This window comes from Hypomesus nipponensis, chromosome 18 (assembly GCF_054491055.1).
Source record: "Hypomesus nipponensis isolate SF chromosome 18, ASM5449105v1, whole genome shotgun sequence".
NCBI classification, from domain to species: Eukaryota; Metazoa; Chordata; class Actinopteri; order Osmeriformes; family Osmeridae; genus Hypomesus; species Hypomesus nipponensis.
Window position 1 is genome coordinate 15,560,539 of NC_140378.1, and position 20,983 is coordinate 15,581,521.

Sequence of the window (20,983 nt, forward strand, 5' to 3'; positions counted from 1 at the left end):
TGCTTTATAGTCACAACCAAACTTTGGTCTCCTCTCACAATCCATAGATCTGTATTCTACAGTGAACTTCTTTTTTTCTGACCTAGTCAAGGTGTCTACCCTGCATCCTTGAAGCGTCTGCAGTCTCTTGCCTAAATATATTTATGTCTTCCTCACATAGAACATTTATTATAACGATTTATGCTCTGAAGCCATGAACCAATAACCAGAGTGGATTATCAGGCATTGAAAGTACTATGATGACTGTGTCCTGTCAGACTTCTTCCCTGTAGACATTTTTCCCTCCTGACCCCTCTGCTTCTCTGGCACTCAGGAGGAGGTAGGTTTGGGGCCTGCAAAGCACTCTGTGACACGTAATGAAAATACATTGGATTGATTTATTGATCAATGGCTTTATTTATATTTTCTTAGCTGCCTCAAGTTGAGGGTGAAAACTCCAACCTGTAACATCCCAGCACTATGACGTCATCATCGTCCGCCCCCCCATGGCTCTGCCTTCACCACCAGCCATACAGAGTATCCTGGGGCAGAACCTGTCACTCAACCCACTGGCCCCGCCTCCTTTGGCTGCTGTGGGTGTGGCTAGGTCTGGGGGTGTGGCCTGGCTCCTGCTCCCACCAGCACTTCCACCCCCACTCCATCAAAATCGCCGGTGACATCACTCTGGGGGGGCTGTTCCCCGTGCACTCGCGCGGGCCTCACGGCCTTCCCTGCGGGGAGATCAAGAAGGAGAAGGGCATCCACCGCATGGAGGCCATGCTCTACGCCCTGGACCAGATCAACTCCGACCCAGAGCTGCTGCCCAACATCACCCTGGGGGCCCGCATCCTGGACACCTGCTCCAGGGACACCTACGCCCTGGAGCAGTCGCTCACCTTCGTCCAGGCGCTGATCCAGAAGGACACGTCTGACATCCGCTGCTCCAACGGTGAGCCGCCCATCATCAGGAAGCCGGAGAGGGTGGTGGGAGTGATCGGGGCGTCAGCCAGCTCCGTGTCCATCATGGTGGCCAACGTGCTTCGGCTTTTTGAGGTGAGTCAGGAGTGGAGGACCTTGGGAAATACATTTGATACACATAATACAACTTAATTAATTCATTTTACACTGGGAATTACCGGTTTTGCTGTCATAGACCACCTATAAATATTAATGCTGTACACACACACACACACACACGCACACACACACTGCTGAAATATGAGTTGGGTCTATGTTGCTGCTCGGTGCTGCTTCTGAAACCTAGTTGAATTGCAGTATTTAATCTGCTGAAGTTTAAGTTGAAGGCACATTGAGTTCTGGGAAACCAGCATGTGTTGTAGCATAGCAACAGGTCTTCATTAGTCTCTTACCACCTACTCTAGCTCCTTGACTATCAGAGGGTCAACAGGTGTCTCCTCATTCTATTGATTGAAGCTCTTGGGTATCCTACACCTTTAAGTTAATATGCTTCAAGTCTTTGCCACTGTTTGTACATCTTGTACATGATCATGGCTACGAGTTAGGCTACTCATGTCAAACTCTTTGAGGTCAGGTGCCAGTGTGTGTCTCTCATCCTAAACCATGGAGGATCTTTCTTTACCCACAATCCCCTTTGAATGAGAGTCTGGTCACATGGTCCGGATCTGGGAAAGGCCTTGCCCCAAGCAAGCGCTGTAGATAATTGACAGTGAGGATTTGGAAAGTGTAGCGAATCATGTTTGCAGCTCTGCGCAGCCCCAAAGGGTCTGGCCTCGTGTTGTGTGATCTGGACAGAGTGTTTGGCTTTGAGACAGATGATTAGCAACCAACTTGCCAGTGAAACAATGCTCATATCTCTGCAGCATCTCTTTCCAGAGTCAGAAAAAATCTAAAAGAAGACATATATACAGTATATCGGTACCAATATTCTAAGTGTCTGTAATTGAATGTTTGAATGGAACCAAAGGACAAAAGGCATTCTCTCTGGCATTCGTCAAGGGATTCAGTTTTTTCCTTCAGTTTCCTCCATGGAATTGGTCCGAAGGGATTTTGAATGGTGTTGGAGAAAACCCAGTAAGTCTTCTGAGGCTGGAGGTGTCCCGACCATGTTTGGAATATACAGTATATTTACTAGGACACACCTATCCAAAGTCCTCCTGGTCCAAGGACTGGGTTTAGAGGAGACCAGGTTTTAATCCCCACTGGGGACATACAGGGTCATAAATGTGTGATGAAATGGATAAAATCAAAGGCCTGATGTTGATAAGGTGACAAAACAAGAACGTATGTAAATTTGAACAAATAGCCAACATTTATGAATATGTATGATAAACTGAATCCATGAATGTACGATGAAAGCTATTGTCCGGGAAATGTGTCCTTTGTTGTGCTTTGAATGTAGTCATCTGGATCAAGTATTACTGAAACGAGGAATTGATACAAATCATACCGGACACGGTAGGCGGGGAAACGGCAAAGACTATGCGTTGCCAAGGCAGCAGTGGGTGTCAACTGAACCCATCTTCATTTGAAAACCTAATCAGTTTATTTTATCAGATATCCTTGTTAACAGAGAGAACCAAATAGGTGTGTTGTTTACAAGCCCCAGCCTGTCAGTCTCTCTTTTAATAAGCGTAGCGCTAGGGTGACAGTTACAGACATCAGTCAGTCTGTCTCTGTGTGACAGGTGTCACTTTGCAGCTCTTACAAGCTTTTGACAAATGAAACATGAAAATAGGCTGCAAGGTGTTATTGGAGCATGATCCATTGACTTCTTTATTGTATAAATCTGTCTCCTTCCCTCTTTGGGTTACTAAGCAATAACATATTATAGTTTCTCAAGACATTCCCCAAAAAACCTGTTGATGACACCGGCACAAGTGTTAGCACCACTTAGCTGCTTGTCAATCCCTCCAGAGTTTTGTAGTTCCGGTCCATCTTCCCTCAAGAGAAGATTCACCTTCTGGCCTTCTAATTTACACACACCCCACCTCCTGACACCACCAGGAAGCTAGTTATCTCAATGGCTCTGGGGGGCAGTACTTCAATTGAGCAGTAAGCTGTAACCAGTTTAAATCTGTTACATTACCTCACACTGCTGTCTCCTCCGTGACTCTGGTTGGTCTTCAGGGAGAGCAGATCTCGAGAGAGAAAGAGAGAGGGAGGGAGGGAGGGAGGGAGGGATGGATGGAGGGAGGGAGGGAGGGAGGGAGGGGGGGAGGGAGGGAGGGAGGGAGGGAGGGAGGGAGGGAGGGAGGGAGGGAGGGAGGGAGGGAGGGAGGGAGGGAGGGAGGGAGGGAGGGAGAGAGAGAGAGAGAAAAAAGTAGGGAAAGAGGTAGCTAGAGAGAGAGAGGGAGGAAGAGAGAGACAAAGTGAGCTAAAGAAGGAGAGAGGGAGCGAGATAAGGAGAAAGAGGGAGAGAAGGAATGAAGGAAGGAATAAGAAAGAGAAGGATCCACTGCCAAATACATGAGAATGGTGAATCCCTGTGACTAATGTTGAGATTTGCTCCTCACTGGAAGCTCAAACAGAATGCCCCTCTCCTCCTCGCCACTCCACTTCTCCTCCATTCTCCTCATCACTTCTCTTCCGTTCCTCTAACACGCAAATCCCCTCCTACATGGCTCTTATGTAAGGGGAGGGAATTGTTGTGTGAAATGTAACTGTATTGTAGATAGTCCCTTTGCTTTTTTAAGTGTACAGAACAAGAGGACAGGGAAATTGATTGTAAGAGATTGCATCTGTCTGACTGCACAGGGTATTGTATCTGAGTATCGGACCACATCAACAAGTAAAGTGTATCAGAAAAGCACATTTGTTATCACACAAAAAAGACAAAGAAATTATACACTTACATGGAAACCAGAATTATTTCCATTATACTGTATATAGATGTTTTGTTTGGCTTCTCTCAATAACATGCATAGACTTTCAGACTCTTTCACATACAAACTTTCAGACCAAATACAGAAATGAAACTTGTCATGGTATAGGACCCCCTCGAAAACGAGATCATTCATCTGAAGTGGCTTATCCTGATAGATACATTTCAAACATTTGAGTCATTTATAATTATTTTCACTTTGAACACTTTTCCACTGGTTTCTTGTAGGTGAATCAGGCCCATATCAGGGCGCACTTTTAGGCACACCTCAAGTGTATATTTAACAACATTATATAATCTTGTCTGTGTAGTAAACAAGTCACTGTACAGCAACAAGACTGTAGAACAACAATTACTAATATAAACTCCCACTGCTCTAACAAGAAGCTGACCCCAGTTAACCCTAATCCATCTCTCTAGCCGAGAACAGAAACGTAACATCTGATTTATCCGCCCATCAATGCGTTGAAATTGTATTTGTTATTCAGTGAAGTTGGCAGCCGTCGTCCCTTCAAATAGAAGAGCATGAAAATAGAGGCGAAGCAAGCCTGAACCATGTGCTCCAGTCAGGGGCAGGGGAGGGAAGACAATGGGCTAATTAAAGCAGCTAATTCAGAAGCAAGCTGGACAATGGAGCAGAGAGTGGAGCGGAACACTGGCCCTGCTCCCTTCATTAAATACATACTTTACTGTAGGGAGAGATGAAGAGCGCCGAAGCAGAAAGACCCACAGAAAACAAGGACTTCTAATTGTCTGTTATTATACTTTGAACCTCATTTGAGTTGGAAGCTAAATAATAAAGATGTTAAAAGCTTTGAAAAACTGTCACATTTTGCAGTCATTACTCAGAATTAAATGAAGACATAAAAATGCAATTTGAGGAACCTGAAGATAAAATACTGAGTCGGTTCTATTGTGTGAAGTAGCGAGCCGTGTAAAGTGCTGTAAAGTTGCGTCAAAACTGTCAGCTCTCTTTACCCTATGAGATCATTGAGCGTTTGCTTCTGTCTGCCATACTCTTAATGTGCCCGACAGCTGTGTTGGGCTGCAGAACATCTCCTTAGCCAACAATCCGACACACCATAACTGTCACTTTCCTTTCCACTGCAATGTCTGTGAAATTGCGTTGAGTGACCATGTTGGTAGAAGCTGTCAGGATGCCACTAGTGATGTTTGAGCCAGACAGTCATTGGCAGGTTTCCCCATTTGTTCTTACTGTCGCTTACCCTTCAACTAGCCATGTTTGATGGATATAAAATAATATTGCTCCATTCAGCCCTCTTTCCAAATGTAATTGACAATTGAGTATTGGGTTTGTCACACCAATGCAATAATAACCACCAGACCAAAAGAACATCCCCCCCAAGTCTTACATGAAGTGTCTCCCATTGACCCTCATGTTATTAAACCACGTCCACTACACACAATGACCTCAGACCAACCCCAGCTCCAGTGGGTGGGCTACAGACCCCTCGTCTCTAATCTAGCAGAGAGCTGCAGGCTCAAGGCATGCTGGGAAAAGGGACAGCTACACGCATGCACACCCTGTCATCTGTGTTGTTCTCCCATCCCCGATATCCTCCAACCTGCACTTTTGCTGATTACAAACAGGTTATGGCAGGCTCGAATGCTAAAACAGCTCAGATAGACTCTCTCTTTCAATATCCTTCCATCTCCTTTCACTCTCTCTCCCTCTGTCTCGAGCTATCTTTCTGTGTTTTTTCCCTCTACTTTTGATCTTGTTTAGTCTTTCTGTTTCTCCTTTTTTCCCATTTACGGCCTTTTTTCTCTCTGTCGCTCTGCCTCTGTCTCCCCCACTCCATCACTCTCTCTCTCTCTCTCACTCTCTCTCTCTCTCTCTCTCTCTCTCTCTCTCTCTATCTCTCTCTCTGTCTCTCTGTCTATCTCTCTCTCTGTCTCTCTGTCTCTCTCTGTCTCTCTCTCATTCCGAGAGCTAGTTGCATAATTACAGATTTTTCTGGGATGATGGAGTCGGTGGAGATGTGCCCGTGAACACTCGCTCTCCATCTATCTTTCATGACGAGACATTGCATTTAAGTCCAGGGAACAGCTTTAGCCACTCAATTTTTTAACGTCAGTGTCCACAGTAGCGCATCCATACTAATATTCCATTTGGAGGGCGGCTCCTCTCAGGCTCACAAATGGATCCAGTGTATCTCCATGAGGTAAACACTGCCTCTTACAGGGTTCGCAATACTGTAGCCCCCTGCAGTACCGGAACACACGGAGCAACGTACAGTATGCGTAGTATAAGCCACCTGGAGCTGTGCCAATCTTTGTGAATGCCAACGTCTACATTTCACAATGGGATCTTTTATGGAAAGGAATCCTTCCGAGTAAGACGATGATTTGTGTTCCCTCTCCTCTATGGCTGTCACTCTGTGGGCAGCTTAGCGACACATCCTTTTCACTAATCCAGTTATGGGGGTCTAAGGACCAGATAACGCGTCAGACACTGTGGTGTCTGACCAGAGCTGCAGAGGATCAGGGCTTCCCCGACACGCTGAGGCCCGGAGGACAGTCCCTCTCCCAGGCTTAACATAGCTGAACTGGAGGGAGGGGAAGACTAAAAGAAAAACTAACATTCACAGGCCATTGGATAACAATTCTCCTTGATTTGTGTTTTTTTTCTTTTTGATTGCTTTCGGTTCACTTTAATGCCCTCTCTCCATGGAGCTCTGTTTTTCCATTGTCTCTCTCAGCCCCTCCTCTCCTCCTCCTTTATCTGTTATCTGTATTTTTCCTTTCTGTCTTTCTAAGCATCAGACTCAAATACATTTAGGAAATTAACCAAATTAGCGCCAGCAGCAGAAACTATATTCAGGGTGGAGCTGGGACAGAGCCAGCTCAGAAGGCTTAGATACTTCCTGATAGAATGTCCAATAAGGCAGCTGGTAGATATCTGTTGAAGTTCAGACCTGCTTTACACTCAATAAGCCATAAGCCGTTGTGACATATGTTAGCTAATCAAAAGCCTATATAAATCATCCGCACATTGTCACATCTATTCATATGAGAATGGAGCCTTGACCTGTTTTATCAGAAGGCCACCGTCCACCTCCTGCTTTCTCCCCCACACGCATCTATCCTCTTCTAATGCATCCCTAACTCACCTCTCTCTCTCTCCCTCTCTCTCTCTCTCTCTCTCTGCCTCCCTCCCTCCCTCCCTCGATCTCTCTCTGTCTCCCTCTTTCTCTCTCTCCCCCTGTCTCCCTCTCTATCTGCCTCACACTCTCTCTCTCTCTCTCTCTCTCTCTCTCTCTCTCTCTCTCTCTCTCTCTGCCTCCCTCCCTCCCTCCCTCCCTCCCTCGATCTCTCTCTGTCTCTCTCTCTCTCTCTCTCCCCCTGTCTCCCTCTCTATCTGCCTCACACTCTCTCTCTCTCTCTCTCTCTCTCTCTCTCTCTCTCTCTCTCTCTCTCTCTCTCTCTCTCTCTCTCTCTCTCTCTCTCTCTCTCTCTCTCTCCCCCACAAACAGCTCTGGTCCACTCCAGCATCACCTGACCGCCAGCAGCTGGAATTAGATTGCTCTCTGGATATTAAATGCCTCTGTGGGTTTCTATGCCGTCAGTCTAAGGGGAGTCTGGTTGTTCAACAGCTGCTCAAACCTTCCAAATGGGATGACGCTCTGTTTCAAGCACAGCGGCAGCTTTAGCGCCAGAGCTAGCTTTAGAGTAAGTGTTAGCGCTAGTCAGGATGGGGGTCATGCATCATTTAGCATTCTCTCTCCTGAGAGAGTGAAGTCAATACAGACAAGGGTGGAGCCTACAGCACCTGTCAATTAAACTAGGACACTTATGACAGACAGGGGAAGCATTCATACTTAGCGTCCAGTATGTATTATGCATGCATGCTATACAAGTCTGCAATATGTACATGACAAATGCATATTAATACAGTTCATACCCATACCACAGGTTCCTCTCTATATCAGTGGAATGCTATTACAGATTTCCTGTTAACAACACTGAAACAGGATTTGAGGATTTGTCAGTCTTTACATGTTTCACCCAACTCAAGAGTCTCAGAATGCAATGTGGTCCCTGGTGAGCATATATGAGAACTTTGAGTTTTAATTAATGAGTATTTCAGAGAGATTAGCATGTCCTCAAGGAGCATCCGTCCTGTCTGTAATAATGCGTCATTTCCACAGGGCAGGCAAGGCTTAAGGAGCCACAAGGAAAACTGCACTTGAACTCCACGTTACCTTAGATAAACAACAACACGCTTCATGTGTAGCATTTGACCGATAGCAATCATACATCACATATGAAGCATACAGATAGGCAGGCATGCACACACACACACACACACACACACACACACACACACAGGGTTTGATAGGGCTGTACTGTGGAGAGCAGAAAGAGAGCACCATTATAGTGATTAAAACAGTGGATTTGTGAGCAGGTTCTCGGTAAGATGAGAGTGGAGTGTTGTGATACAGAATCTGTTTGGTCAGCCTCTGGTCTGTTTCACACTGAAAAAAAGAAACAAACTCTTTTTTAAACCAGATCTGCTCTTGTAACCAAAGAAACATCCGGTTATTAAAAGTGACACAGTAACTAAAAAGGAAAGGAAACCTTTCCAACTAAAAATGTGTTTCTATTGTAGGCTTAACCTTTCCTTGAATACGTCAGATGTCATATGGTTCAAAGGGAGCCTTTTGTGCAAAAGCACAAAAGTGTGTGTGGGCATGCATCTGTATGCACAGGAATGTGTGTGCGCATGTGTGTTCTCATTCTGTGCGCGTATGTGTTCACACGTTTGTTTGTGTACAGTACATGTGTTTATGAATGGGTTTGTGGCTACGTGTCTAAGGAGGTGAACTTCATCCGGTGGTCAGTGATAAACCTATTGTGTGGTGGACACCTGACACCGGCCCCCTGATCTCTTCCTCTCCCCTTCAACTCCCTCTGAGCTGCTCTTCATTTGACTAAAATCTCATTAATCCCAACCAATAATCTCTCAAATGGTTCCCCTCTCCCTCTTCTCTCTCTCCTTCTCCCCAGCACATTCCCTTCTCTTTCTCTCTCTCTCTCTCTCTCTCTCTCTCTCTCTCTCTCTCTCTCTCTCTCTCTCTGTCTCTCTCTCTCTCTCTCTCTCTCTGTCTCTCTCTCTCTCTCTCTCTCTCTTTCTCTCTCTCTGTCTCTCTGTCTCTCTCTCTGTCTACCTTCTCGGCTCCTAATAGTGATCAGTTAGTCTGAGAGCAAATGAATGTGGTAGCGTCAGACACCCAGACAATCGGATGGTCACCAGGACTATAAACCTATTACACAAGCTCGGAACTATGTCACTGTGTGTGTGTAGTCACACAGATTCATGTCTGTATATTATGCAACACATGTCCTACAATACAACAGATCAGTGATTTACTCTCATGTCCTCCGTCAAAACTCACGACTATCTTCTACCGCTTCCTCCTCTCAGCCCCAGAGCAGACTGACAACAGCATTTACCCTCTTCTAATGCATCACTAACTCACCTCTCTCTCTCTCTCTCTCTCTCTCTCTCTCTCTCTCTCTCTCTCTCTCTCTCTCTCTCTCTCTCTCTCTCTCTCTCTCTCTCTCTCTCTCTCTCTCTCTCTCTCTCTCTCTCACCTCCAGATCCCTCAGATCAGCTACGCGTCTACAGCCCCAGAGCTGAGTGACAACAACCGCTATGACTTCTTCTCCAGGGTGGTGCCTCCAGACTCCTACCAGGCCCAGGCCATGGTGGACATCGTCAAAGCCATGGGCTGGAACTATGTCTCCACCCTGGCCTCTGAGGGAAACTATGGAGAGAGCGGAGTGGATGCCTTCATGCAGATCTCTCGTGAGGCAGGTACAGTTGACACGCTTTCCTTTCCTATTTGATTCATATAATTTCCTCTCTTCCTCTTCTCTCCTCCACTCATGTCATCTCCTCCACTCATCTCATCTCCTCTCTTCTCCTGAATACCACTGTACAAGGCCGTTTTGAAGTGGTACTCCCTAATGTGGACGCTGCATGGATAACCTTGTGAACATCGTAGCTTCTGCACCTCTAATCATTGTAATTATAAATTATTGATGGCATCGATGTTTTATTTTCACTCATATGTCTCATTTTCCCTGGTTCGGTCTACACATCAATGTTCCTGTGTGTGTATGCGTGTGCGTGCGTGTGTGTGTGTTTCATCTGAAGGAGGTGTGTGTATCGCCCAGTCACTGAAGATCCCACGGGAACCGAAGCCCGGAGAGTTTGATAAGATCGTCAAGAGGTTGATGGAAACGTCTAATGCTCGCGGAGTCATCATCTTTGCCAATGAGGATGACATCAAGTGAGGCATCAGAATACACACACATTCAGCATTACACACACAGCAGAGGGAGAGAGGAAGAAGAAGATCATTTTAATATAGAGAGACATAGACAGTGATAGACAGAAAGAGAGAGGAAAAGATGGAGGATCCAGGAGAGACAGATAAGAATGTGCCTACTAGCCTACAGTATGAGATAACAGTACCCGTGTGCTAGAGTCCCTTTTTTAATGAAGGAACAAGGGGACAACTGATTTTGAATTTGAATACTAGGACTGTGCTGAACAGAACTGTTGCACAGTCTTGTGCTGTTAGAACGCTGTTCGAGCAGGTAGGGGACATGTATGGCCCTTTCCCACTCTGAGGCCGTTCAAGCATTCGGGAGCTTACATCACCCTGCGTGTTTGGCCCCTGCATCAAGTGGAACTGCGGCAGAGGGGAAAAGGATAGATTGTGTCGACTGTGTTTTGGTGAGAGAGGCTCTTTTTGTCCTCATTGTTGGTTCAAGCTTGAGTGGAGAGGAGGATGAACTATGTGTGTTGGAACACCCTGGAATGCTTAATAGAGTCATACATCCACTGTAGGTGGAATGATCCACGCACACACACAAACACACACACACAAATACACAAACACACCCCCTCACACAGACACAAACACACACACACACAGACACAAACACAAGCTTGTGTCTTAGCATTGTATTTTCCAATTTGAAAACAAGGAAATGTACCGAGCAGCCACATAGAAGCTGTTGAGTCATCCAGACCCACACCAGGAGAGCCAGTGATGTGCTTCCTCTGCATCACAGTGTGCAACCACAAGGACAGCTCGCTGTCGGTTCTGTTGTGTGACTGATGAGGAGGCTGCCTCTCTCTCCCTCTACCCCGCCTGGCTTCCTTCAGCAGCAGCCGCCAAAGGCTGCCTCTCATTCAGACATCTGGAGACGCAGGACAGCAGCATCTGACTGTCTAGCGTCACTCTGCAGCCTCTCTGCAGTCTCTCTGCTGACAGGACAGGCGTTCAAAGACTGTGGAAACACGGCCGTGTGTAGGAAGGAACAGAGGACGGAAGATAAGAAAGAAGGAGGAGGAGAAAAAAAGAAGGAAGACAGGAAGACAAAAGAACGAGACAGAATCATATGACTTACGAGTCAGTATTTGCATACTGTAGGTTATTGGATTTGCTCAGACAGTGATAGACTTTCATCCCAGCCGTGTGTGTATGACACTGTGACTGAGACAGGCTGGTGGCCACGATGGGCGTCAGTCGAGCTGGTGTAAATGCATACTGTATGTATAATATATGGTATACTAATACATAGCTTTATACATAAACCAACACAGCGTATGAAGCCAGAAGCTGCCAGCTAGCATTGAGGGAACGGCAGTGTTTAATCTTCCTCAGTGATGCAGCTCCTTGCTCTCCAGAGCATCATGGCAGGTGTCACATCATAAACAATGCTGTCTTTTGAAAACAATTCTGGGGAGTCTGTGTGTGTGTTTGTGTTCCCCACTCCAATGTATTTTTTAAGGTTTGAATTTCATCAAGGAACCAAGACTTGCCTGTTGTAGTTGTAGTTCTCTGAGTAGCCTACACCTGTACTTTTAAATCCCTCTGCTTCTGCCTACAGACGTGTCCTGGAGGCGGCAAAAAGGGCTAACCTTACAGGTCACTTCCTGTTTGTGGGGTCGGACAGCTGGGGGGCGAAGAACTCCCCAATCGTGGAGCAGGAGGACGTGGCTGAGGGGGCCGTCACCATCCTGCCCAAGAGAGCCTCCATCGAGGGTAACACACGCACACACTGTCATTCACACACACTGTTATTCACACACACTGTTATTCACACACACTGTTATTCACACACACTGTCCCCAGACACCTTCAAAGATGTGTAAACACAAGGTATGCCAACCTCAGACATGCCTCAATAGGACATAAACACACACACACACACCGATGAGCTTCCCTGAGTCTGTGTGTGTGTGTTCCTTGGTGTCGCCATCCAGGGTTTGACCAGTACTTCACCTCTCGTTCCCTGGAGAACAACCGCAGGAACATCTGGTTCGCCGAGTTCTGGGAAGATGACTTCCGCTGCAAACTCACCCGGCCCGGGATCAAAATCGACAGTGAGAAGAAGAAATGCACAGGTGCCCTACAGACACACAAACACATGTGAGGGACACAAGCTGGTTCCACTGGCAGACGTGTGACATGGCTTTTATCTCCCCCCTCCCCCCTCCCCCCTCCCCCCTCCCCGCTCCCCCCTCCCCCCTCCCCCCTCCCCAGGTGAGGAGCGCATCGGTCGGGACACCCCCTACGAGCAGGAGGGGAAGGTGCAGTTTGTGATAGACGCAGTGTACGCCATGGCTCACGCCCTGCACAACATGCACCAGGACCTGTGTCCCGGTTCCGTGGGGGTCTGCGACAAGATGGACCCTGTGGAGGGACGCCTGCTGCTCAGCTACATACGAGCCGTCGGCTTCAACGGTGAGGAAGGCCTGTGTCTGAGCTCAGGCACATGGCTCTGATTCTGGGTCCGAAAACCCGTTTCCGAGGACTTTTCACTTGTAGGAGAAGGGATGTCACGACAGTGTTTTAGTCCTGGAAGGTGTTTATGATGGACATTGCATGTTCTTGGTGTTTGTGTGTGTGTGTGCTGGTACAGTTTTGTGTGCATTTCCACACGAGCTTGTGTGTGTTTGTGCCCATCTGCCCGTGTGTGTACGTGTGTCTAGTCTCTCTCCCTCGCCCTAGTGCTCGCGTGCAGGCCAGGCCTCTGGTGAGGGAGGAGAGATGTCAGCCTTCTGTCCCACAGTCTAACTTCAGGCACAACACGACACGCTCATCCTCTTATTCTTTGCTTCCTTCTCTTTCTCCTCTCTGTTGCCACCCACGTTCTCTTTTTGCCTCCCCTCTTCCGTCAGTGTCTCTCTGCCCTCTCTCTTATCTTCCCTTATGTCCCCTGATGTCCCTCAGGTTTAACTGTCTAACCCTATCGTTCCCTTTGCTCTTTTGACACACCAATGAGGAAATAGGCTTTCTGCCCTATCTCCCCCCTCTCCCCCATCTCTCCCCGGTCGTCCACCATGCCTCTCCCCTCTCCCCATGCTCTGGTGGCATGGGGAGAGAAGCTGAGCGGGGGGCTTTCGATGAAAACTGGGTTCTTTTAGCTCTACACTCCCGCCGTGAGTCCATGTCGTGTCTCTGTCATCTGTGAACACTCTGGCGAAGGGGGATGAGGGCCTGGGGTGAGGGATGGAGGGAGGAAGGGAGAGCCTGAGGGGAGCCTGAACAAGTAATATGCATTACTGCCACAGAGAATCTGCCTGGCCCCAGCCGCAGCCCCAGCCCCAGCCTCAGCCTCAGCCTCAGCCTTGCTCTTTCCCAATGCCGTATAGGTTGGCCAAATGTCTCGCTTCGTCCCTTAGTTATATCTAATTATACAGGACAGTAGTCAACTCTGGCTCTGCTCACGGTCAGTCCACTTCAATGGAAAGTGAGTTAGCTGCTAACAGTGCATAGCTCAATCCAGACAGCCTTCGCGTCCCGAGGCCCATTTTGGGCCTATTTATGGGACAGTATTTGAAATCCTAGCATAGGCTTGAGTCTGTCTGGAGTGTCAGGTGGGAGGGGCTTGTATTTGAACAAGAACATCCAGACTGAAGATTCCATTGATGACCCAAGCCCTGTCTTGTTCAGCAGACCAGCAGTACCTGGAGGGTTTGAATGTGACAGTACATAGAGTCTAAAAACACACTGGCTTCGCTAGCTGTTCAGGTGGTCAGAGAAGAGCACTCATTAGCATTCGGTTGTAAAACCCCTCCGAATTAAACACCTGCTTACCCATTGTAGCTCGATAACAATAACCTCTGCTGGGCTTGTGGTGTGATTCAGTTGTTTATGAACACCTTTCTCATCGGTGCTTTGATTCAAATCTTCATTGGTCCCAATCAGGGGTTGGGGTCATTCTGCATTGATGCATTTGTTCTTTTGGATTTTGTTTTCTGTTATTGTGACAATCATGTGGAAATGAAGGGAGACGTGCGTTTGGGGTGTGATCTTTTGGGAAAGAAGGGTTGGGGATGAATTATTCAGCTGAGCCAGCTGTTTGGGTTGAGGTAGAGGGCTGTGGAACGCTCTGAGGAATAAGCAAGAGAGGGGGAGTACATAGCGAGTTAGTTTGCTGTTTTTTGCCTCCCTCTCTTGCTTTTCCCCTCTCTTACTCTTCTCTGTTTTTCTTTCCGTTTTTAGAGTACAGTCTGATCTCGGTAAATCGAATCTAATCAGATCTCATTTTATTTGTGTAGCAATGTTCACAAGTAACGTTACACAGGGTTCACACACGCCTATAGAACTGCACCTAAACCAACCTGAACCCTCAAAGAAGACAAGGGGAAAAGAGAAAAATGGAGGAAACCTTGGGAAGAGCAATTCAGTAAGGGATCCCCTCCTCCAGAGATAGTCATTGACACAGAGAGGCAGAGACAAGAGGCTGAATACAATTATGTAGCAAGAGTACACATATCAATACACATTTGGCAAATGGATGGTGAAATACAGATAGCCAGAGTTCCAAATCAGTAGAGTATCTGCTTTTTCGAAATCTCTCTCTCTCCGTCTTATACATGAATGTCAATTTCTGTTCTCTTGTGTTGTGTAATGAAGAATGAGATGACTTAAAGATGCTCCCTCTCATTCTGCATCTCTATACAGAGACGGAAATGCGGATGCCTGTAAATTACAGGATCATTCTGTACTGTTGCCTTTCAAAGCCAAGGGCAGACTGTTCTAGCAACTGTATGAACAATGTGCAATTACTGTAAGGATGAATAATGAGGGGGTTGGACTATACTCTAGTAACTTGAACTTGTGTTTGTGCAATTACTCTGTGATTGATTTTGTAATTAAGCTCATTGAATAATTCACTGATTGGCATGAGGTATGATTATATCCACATTCTTTTTTCTTTTTTCATTATTCACATTTATTCTGATGCAGCTCTCCATCATAGGTCGGCAGTGCCCAAACCACATCAGTTCTCGTGATGCTTTGTGTTCCTGTGTGGTTCTGTAGGCAGTGCAGGAACTGGGGTTCTGTTCAATGAGAATGGAGACGCCCCGGGGCGCTACGACATATTCCAGTTCCAGATGTCCAACACCACCAACCCTGGCTACAGAGTCATCGGACAGTGGACCAACAACCTTCGACTCAATGTAACTCCCAGCGACTGTGCCGTCACTCATTGCTTACTCTCACGTGGACAAAAAGGGACAAAGTTTCATTGATATGTAGGATGTGAGTAAAGGTCCCTGGCCAGTTGAATGACCAGTCAGAAGTACCTTCTCTCCCCCCCCCCCCCTCCCTCCAGGTGGAGGAGATGCAGTGGTCAGGTGGCGACCGGCAGATCCCAGACTCCGTCTGCAGCTTCCCCTGTGCCCCCGGAGAGAGGAAGAAGATGGTGAAGGGCGTGCCCTGCTGCTGGCACTGCGAGCTCTGCGACGGCTACCAGTACCAGCTGGACGAGCTCACCTGCGAGACCTGCCCCTTCGACATGAGGCCCACCCCCAACCGCACGTCCTGCCGCTCCACGCCCATCATCAAGCTGGAGTGGCACTCGCCCTGGGCCATCATCCCCGTCTTCCTCGCCATCCTGGGCATCCTCGCCACGTCCTCCGTGGTCGTCACCTTCATCCGCTTCAACGACACGCCCATCGTGCGCGCCTCGGGCCGCGAGCTGAGCTACGTGCTGCTGACGGGCATCTTCCTCATCTATCTGATCACCTTCCTGATGATCGCCGAGCCCGGCGCCGTGGTGTGTGCCTTCCGGAGACTGCTGCTGGGCCTGGGCATGTCCATCACCTACTCTGCCATGCTGACCAAGACCAACCGGATCTACCGCATCTTCGAGCAGGGCAAGAAGTCCGTGTCTCCGCCCAGGTTCATCAGCCCCACCTCTCAGCTCGTCATCACCTTCGTCCTTATATCTGTACAGGTACGTCTTTCTGTCTGTCTCTCTTGCTCTCGCACACTGTGTTAAATTGGACAGGAGTAAACTGGGCTCGTAGGCCAGCTTGCTTACCTTATCATGATATTTTGGGAATTCTTTAGTTGGTTCCTCTTTATTCTCTCTCTTTCTCATCCCTGGAAGGCAGTTAGACATTCCAAACATGGCATCAGAAATGTACATCTGCCTCGCTCCCCCTCTAAACCCCCATCCTTCTTTTGCCTCTCTCACTTTGTCTCTGTCCCTGTTCCTTGTGTCTCACAGGTCTTTGCTGTATGTAGTATTAATTGATTGGTAGTTGGCAGTAGTGTAGTGTATCTGTGCAATGTGACGCCTTGTATTTCCCGTGCTTCCTGTGGAGATCTAGATCCTCTTTTTCTGAAAGCCAGCTATTAAATTATGCTTACTACAGTTTGATCAATACTACAATGATATGCAACACAGAAAAAAAGATAGACAGAGAAAGAGAGAGCATGTGAGAGAGTGAGTTTCAGTGTGTATGTGTGTGGCAGCATATGGTGAGATAGAGTTCACACCAGCTGGGTGTGGTACCTGTCACACGCAGTGCAGGCTCAGAGATGACTGACGCAGGATCCAGACTTCTTCTGACAGCCCATACTGTATCTGCTCACTGCAGAGCGGATATCAAACGTAACTAAGCAACCTAGATTCAAATGTCGTTCCTACTGTGTGTGTTCTGGTCACTGGTTCATGGTTATTTATACATACTGCACACTGTATATGAGGTCCATCTCGGTGAACCTAGCTTCTGTTGTGCCCTCTAAGGTCCTAGGGGTGTTTGTTTGGTTCGCGGTGGTCCCCCCTCACACCACCATCGACTACGAGGAGCAGCGCCCCCCCAACCCTGAGCTGGCCCGCGGGGTCCTGAAGTGTGACATGTCGGACCTCTCGCTCATCTGCTGTCTGAGCTACAGCATTGTTCTCATGGTTACCTGCACCGTCTACGCTGTGAAAAGCCGGGGTGTGCCCGAGACCTTCAATGAGGCCAAGCCGATAGGATTCACCATGTACACCACCTGCATCATCTGGCTGGCCTTCGTGCCCATCTTCTTTGGTACAGCCCAGTCCACAGAGAAGGTAAGTAAGATGGAGTTTGCATGGAGGAGGAGAGGTGGAATTGTGTCGAGCATTTTGGTGTTTACTAGTCCTTCTTCACGCTTCGCTTTTCTTCTTTTTTCTTCTTGCCCTTTTTCTTCTTCTTTCTTTTCTTCTTATCGCTCTTCTCTCCTTTCTTCATGTCTTTTCTTATGTACTTGGTCCCAAATACATTAAACAGCTGAAGAAGGATGGATTGTTTGGCGTGTTAGCGGGACACACTACCAGGAATCCATGTTTTCTGGGCCGCAGATTGGTCTGTTGTGGGGTGAATGTAGTATGTGTGTGGGGCGGCAGCTTACTGGCTGTGCCTTCTACACTTCCTCGTCTGTGTACTTCTGTAGATGTTCAGCCTTTAAAATGAACAATAGGCTAAATGAGAATATTAGAGAAGGGGAACAAGCTGGCTGTCTCGTGATAACATTCTCAAGTTGCCAAGCAGACAGTTGTGTCCGTTTGAGACATCCTTTGATATGGGAATGAGAGGAAGAAAGTGGAGGAAGAGAGGAGAGGAGGATGAAATACAGCGAAGCTGTTTTTTCTTCCTCCTTATCGTTGTATGACACACCTTGACATGGTGACAAAGACAGCACCCACCCTCTGAGGGGTTGGGGGGATTGGTGGAGGGAGGGGGAGGAGGGTGAATGCTGGGGTGTATTGTGGTAGAAGCAAGATTAAGAGTGTGTGTGGGAGGACAATGTTCCTCCATCTTAATAAGCCTGTGTGATGCTATGCATTCAGGGAATTAGTGCAGTACTGAAGTATTGTATTGCTGGCTTGGTGGTCTCCCAATACATACAGAACCGTAGAGTGAACATAAATGCAGCACATACTTATACGGTGCCCATCCTCCTCCTGTGATATTGGCTTGTAGAGCTGTCAATCAAATGAGTGTGGAAGAGAAAGTAGGTGCGCGGTGGACTGACCTGCCCTACCTCCGTCCTAGATGTTCATCCAGACCACCACGCTGACTGTCTCCATGAGTCTGAGTGCCTCTGTGTCGCTGGGGATGCTCTACATGCCCAAGGTCTACGTCATCCTCTTCCACCCCGAACAGAACGTCCAGAAGAGGAAGAGAAGCTTCAAGGCCGTGGTCCAGGCAGCCACCATGTCTACCCACCTCTCCACCAAGTCCAACGACAAGCACAATGGAGAGACCAAGATAGAGCCAGACAGAACACAGTAAACCAGGTAGGTGTTGTCCTGCGTGGGTTTGAAATCAACCATTGAGCCATTTCACCATGGAAAGTGATGACATTTTGTATATATTGGGGTGCCAAGGCAGTAGTGGTTTGTATATATGGTGGTTAGATTTTTGTTAGACGCACCTCTCATTCAGTTTAATGGGATTTAAACCTACCCATCACTCCCAGGAGACAGCCCACTGACTCTGTCTGACTGTCTAACTAAGCCTCAAGCAGTTTTGCTGGAAGATCTGTGGCCTTGTAGCCAAGTCCTCTAAAGATACCTAATTGACCTGATTCACCTCCTGAGACGGTATTTATGGATGTAGTCACCATTTCTAAGGTGGCTAGAATCCCTTTAAGTAGCTTTCTGGAATGCCCCATGACCCCACACTGAGCTTTTCCAGCCTTGAATGTCTCTTAACCGCTATCTTTACACACACCCTACCCCACTCCCTCTCTCTCTTCCTGCACCTCTTACTCCTTCCTAAATCTCTGTAAAACCATTTTGAATTTATTTCTACTCTCTCGTATCTCAACAGAACACTCTTCTCCCTCTCTCTCTATCCTCCTACTTTTGGTCCTCTTTCCCTCTCTCCCTTGAGCGGAGAACTCTCTTCCAGACCACTCAGCTCTCTGCAGTTCTGATACTGACTCACTGGAACCGAATATCGCCATGTTACCATGAAATTACCAAAATTATATATCTTAATGTGGATATTACTCCCATCAGTGGACATCTTAAAGCTGAACCAATGTATGTCATGAAAAAAAAAAAATGTAAAAAAATGTAAAACAAATTTAAAATACAAAAGTTTTACCTCGAGGTGAATTGTAAGAAGCACAGATTCAGCAAGTTAACCATTCCACTCTCTTCCAATTAGAATTTCTTTATTAATAAAAAATGATTTTATTTTCTCGGTGCGTTTAACCAGTTTGGCTTCACAGTAAAGTATCTGTGTGTGAGAGAGAACACACCTTCTTTAATAATTCACTGTGCTCCTCTCGGTGCATTCCAACTTTCCACCTTCATTTTCCTTTTTGCTTTTCTTTTCATTCCTGTCTCTACTCTCCTTCATCTCTTTCTCTGCTCTCCTCCCAGCAAATGGCTAGTGAGTGACAAACACTGCTCTGCTATTCAGATACAGATCAAGAATTATTGCCTAGATTATTCCAATGGAAAGATCAATGGTGTTGTAATATTATGTGTTATTATCAGCATCAGTTCTTTATTTGTCTATAATGAAGTAATCTGTCGGCTCCTATATTCAGTCAATAATGTGTCTCTAAAGGAGGAAATGAAGGTTCTATACAATAATTGCTTTCATGTAGGTTGGTATGCAGTCCACAGTCTGTTCGACTGATTCTGAAATAAAGGCTCTTATCTTCTCCAGCTTTGAACCGGAAATTTGTGATATACTGGATGACTTCTGGGTGATTTGAACTCATGGTTTTGAGATATGTGGGAATATCAGTTGGCTTCCCTGAATAAACTGCTGCTGCTGATGAGCATGTGTTGCTGTGGACCTTAGTTATAATGTTCACATTTCTTCTATTTCTTTACAATAAATCAATCAGCCAATGAAATATGAATGCAATATAAAGTGCGGTATGCGGTACACACCATCCACAAGAACTGGTCTAGTAGATGGTGCTGCTCATTGATGGCAAATTCTCCTTTCATTGCAGTCATTCTTTCATTTGACTCTCCATCTTTATCCTTTCTTTTCAACTTTCACCTTTTATCGTCTCAAAATCAACATCTCACATGATCTCCATCTAGCAGGTCCAAGGAGTGTTTTATTTCAAAGTTCTTCTTCATCAACTTTAGCGTCAATAAGTCTGATACTGGCCAGTATGTGTAAAAACTCTCTTTCTCAATGACAATTCTGGCCGTCCTTCATGCATGTGTAACAAGCTTTAGTTTAATTAAATGTCTGTTCCAGCTAAATGGGATGACTGTTCCAGAGCAGCGACTCTCTCCAGCTAAGCTCAGAGGGGTCCTCACAAGGATTAGCAACATGTATTCTCATGTATTCTTCTTATTCATTAATAAACAGTTACTATGTTCTGTTCTCTCCACCCACGCGCACATGTACACACACACACACACACACACACAGGAGAGGAAGAATGGATGTGAGGGCCCTACACAGTCACACACACACACACACACACACACTCACCCCATCTTTGCTTGTTAGCATCCCCAGCCATAAGGAGTGAAGTCCAACGAGATCCTCATGCAGATCAGCTCTCACCAAGCCTTTGGACCAAACGCTCTGGATTATCTCCCGGCTCCATCACTGGAGGACGTTAAAGCAGCACACTGGGTTTTAGCCTCATTCAGTCACGCAGCATACTCCCTGGGAAATTAGCAGGCCTGTCCAGACCTTTTGGGGAACACGTCATTAGTTTGCAACACCAGGAATAGCCCGGCTGTCATCACAGCTGTAGACATACCATGGTGTCTTTACAACTCTCCCTTCCCATGAGTGCTGCCCGGGATTGGGGGAGGAAGTTCTAAGAGCCAAGA

The 20,983-nt window shown here is 46.9% G+C and overlaps 1 protein-coding gene across 1 annotated transcript; it reads left to right on the top strand.

Moving 5' to 3' along the window:
- The first annotated feature begins 459 nt into the window (after nt 1–459).
- Nucleotides 460–18,449, top strand: grm6a (glutamate receptor, metabotropic 6a). The gene is made up of 10 exons (XM_084679661.1): nt 460–1,032; nt 9,467–9,683; nt 10,026–10,161; nt 11,774–11,928; nt 12,150–12,290; nt 12,430–12,630; nt 15,217–15,356; nt 15,512–16,135; nt 16,934–17,245; nt 18,210–18,449. The coding sequence occupies exons 1-10, from the start codon at nt 460–462 to the stop codon at nt 18,447–18,449; spliced, it is 2,739 nt and encodes a 912-aa protein (XP_084535787.1).
- The last annotated feature ends 2,534 nt before the right edge of the window (nt 18,450–20,983 follow it).

What these genes read in the sequence shown, in the direction of transcription:
- grm6a (XM_084679661.1), top strand. Translation starts at nt 460, where the DNA reads ATGACGTCATCATCGTCCGCCCCCCCATGGCTCTGCCTTCACCACCAG. An exon ending in TCGTCCTTATATCTGTACAG is followed by an intron (nt 16,136 to 16,933) that starts GTACGTCTTTCT and finishes GTGCCCTCTAAG; the next exon opens with GTCCTAGGGGTGTTTGTTTG. An exon ending in CAGCCCAGTCCACAGAGAAG is followed by an intron (nt 17,246 to 18,209) that starts GTAAGTAAGATG and finishes CCTCCGTCCTAG; the next exon opens with ATGTTCATCCAGACCACCAC.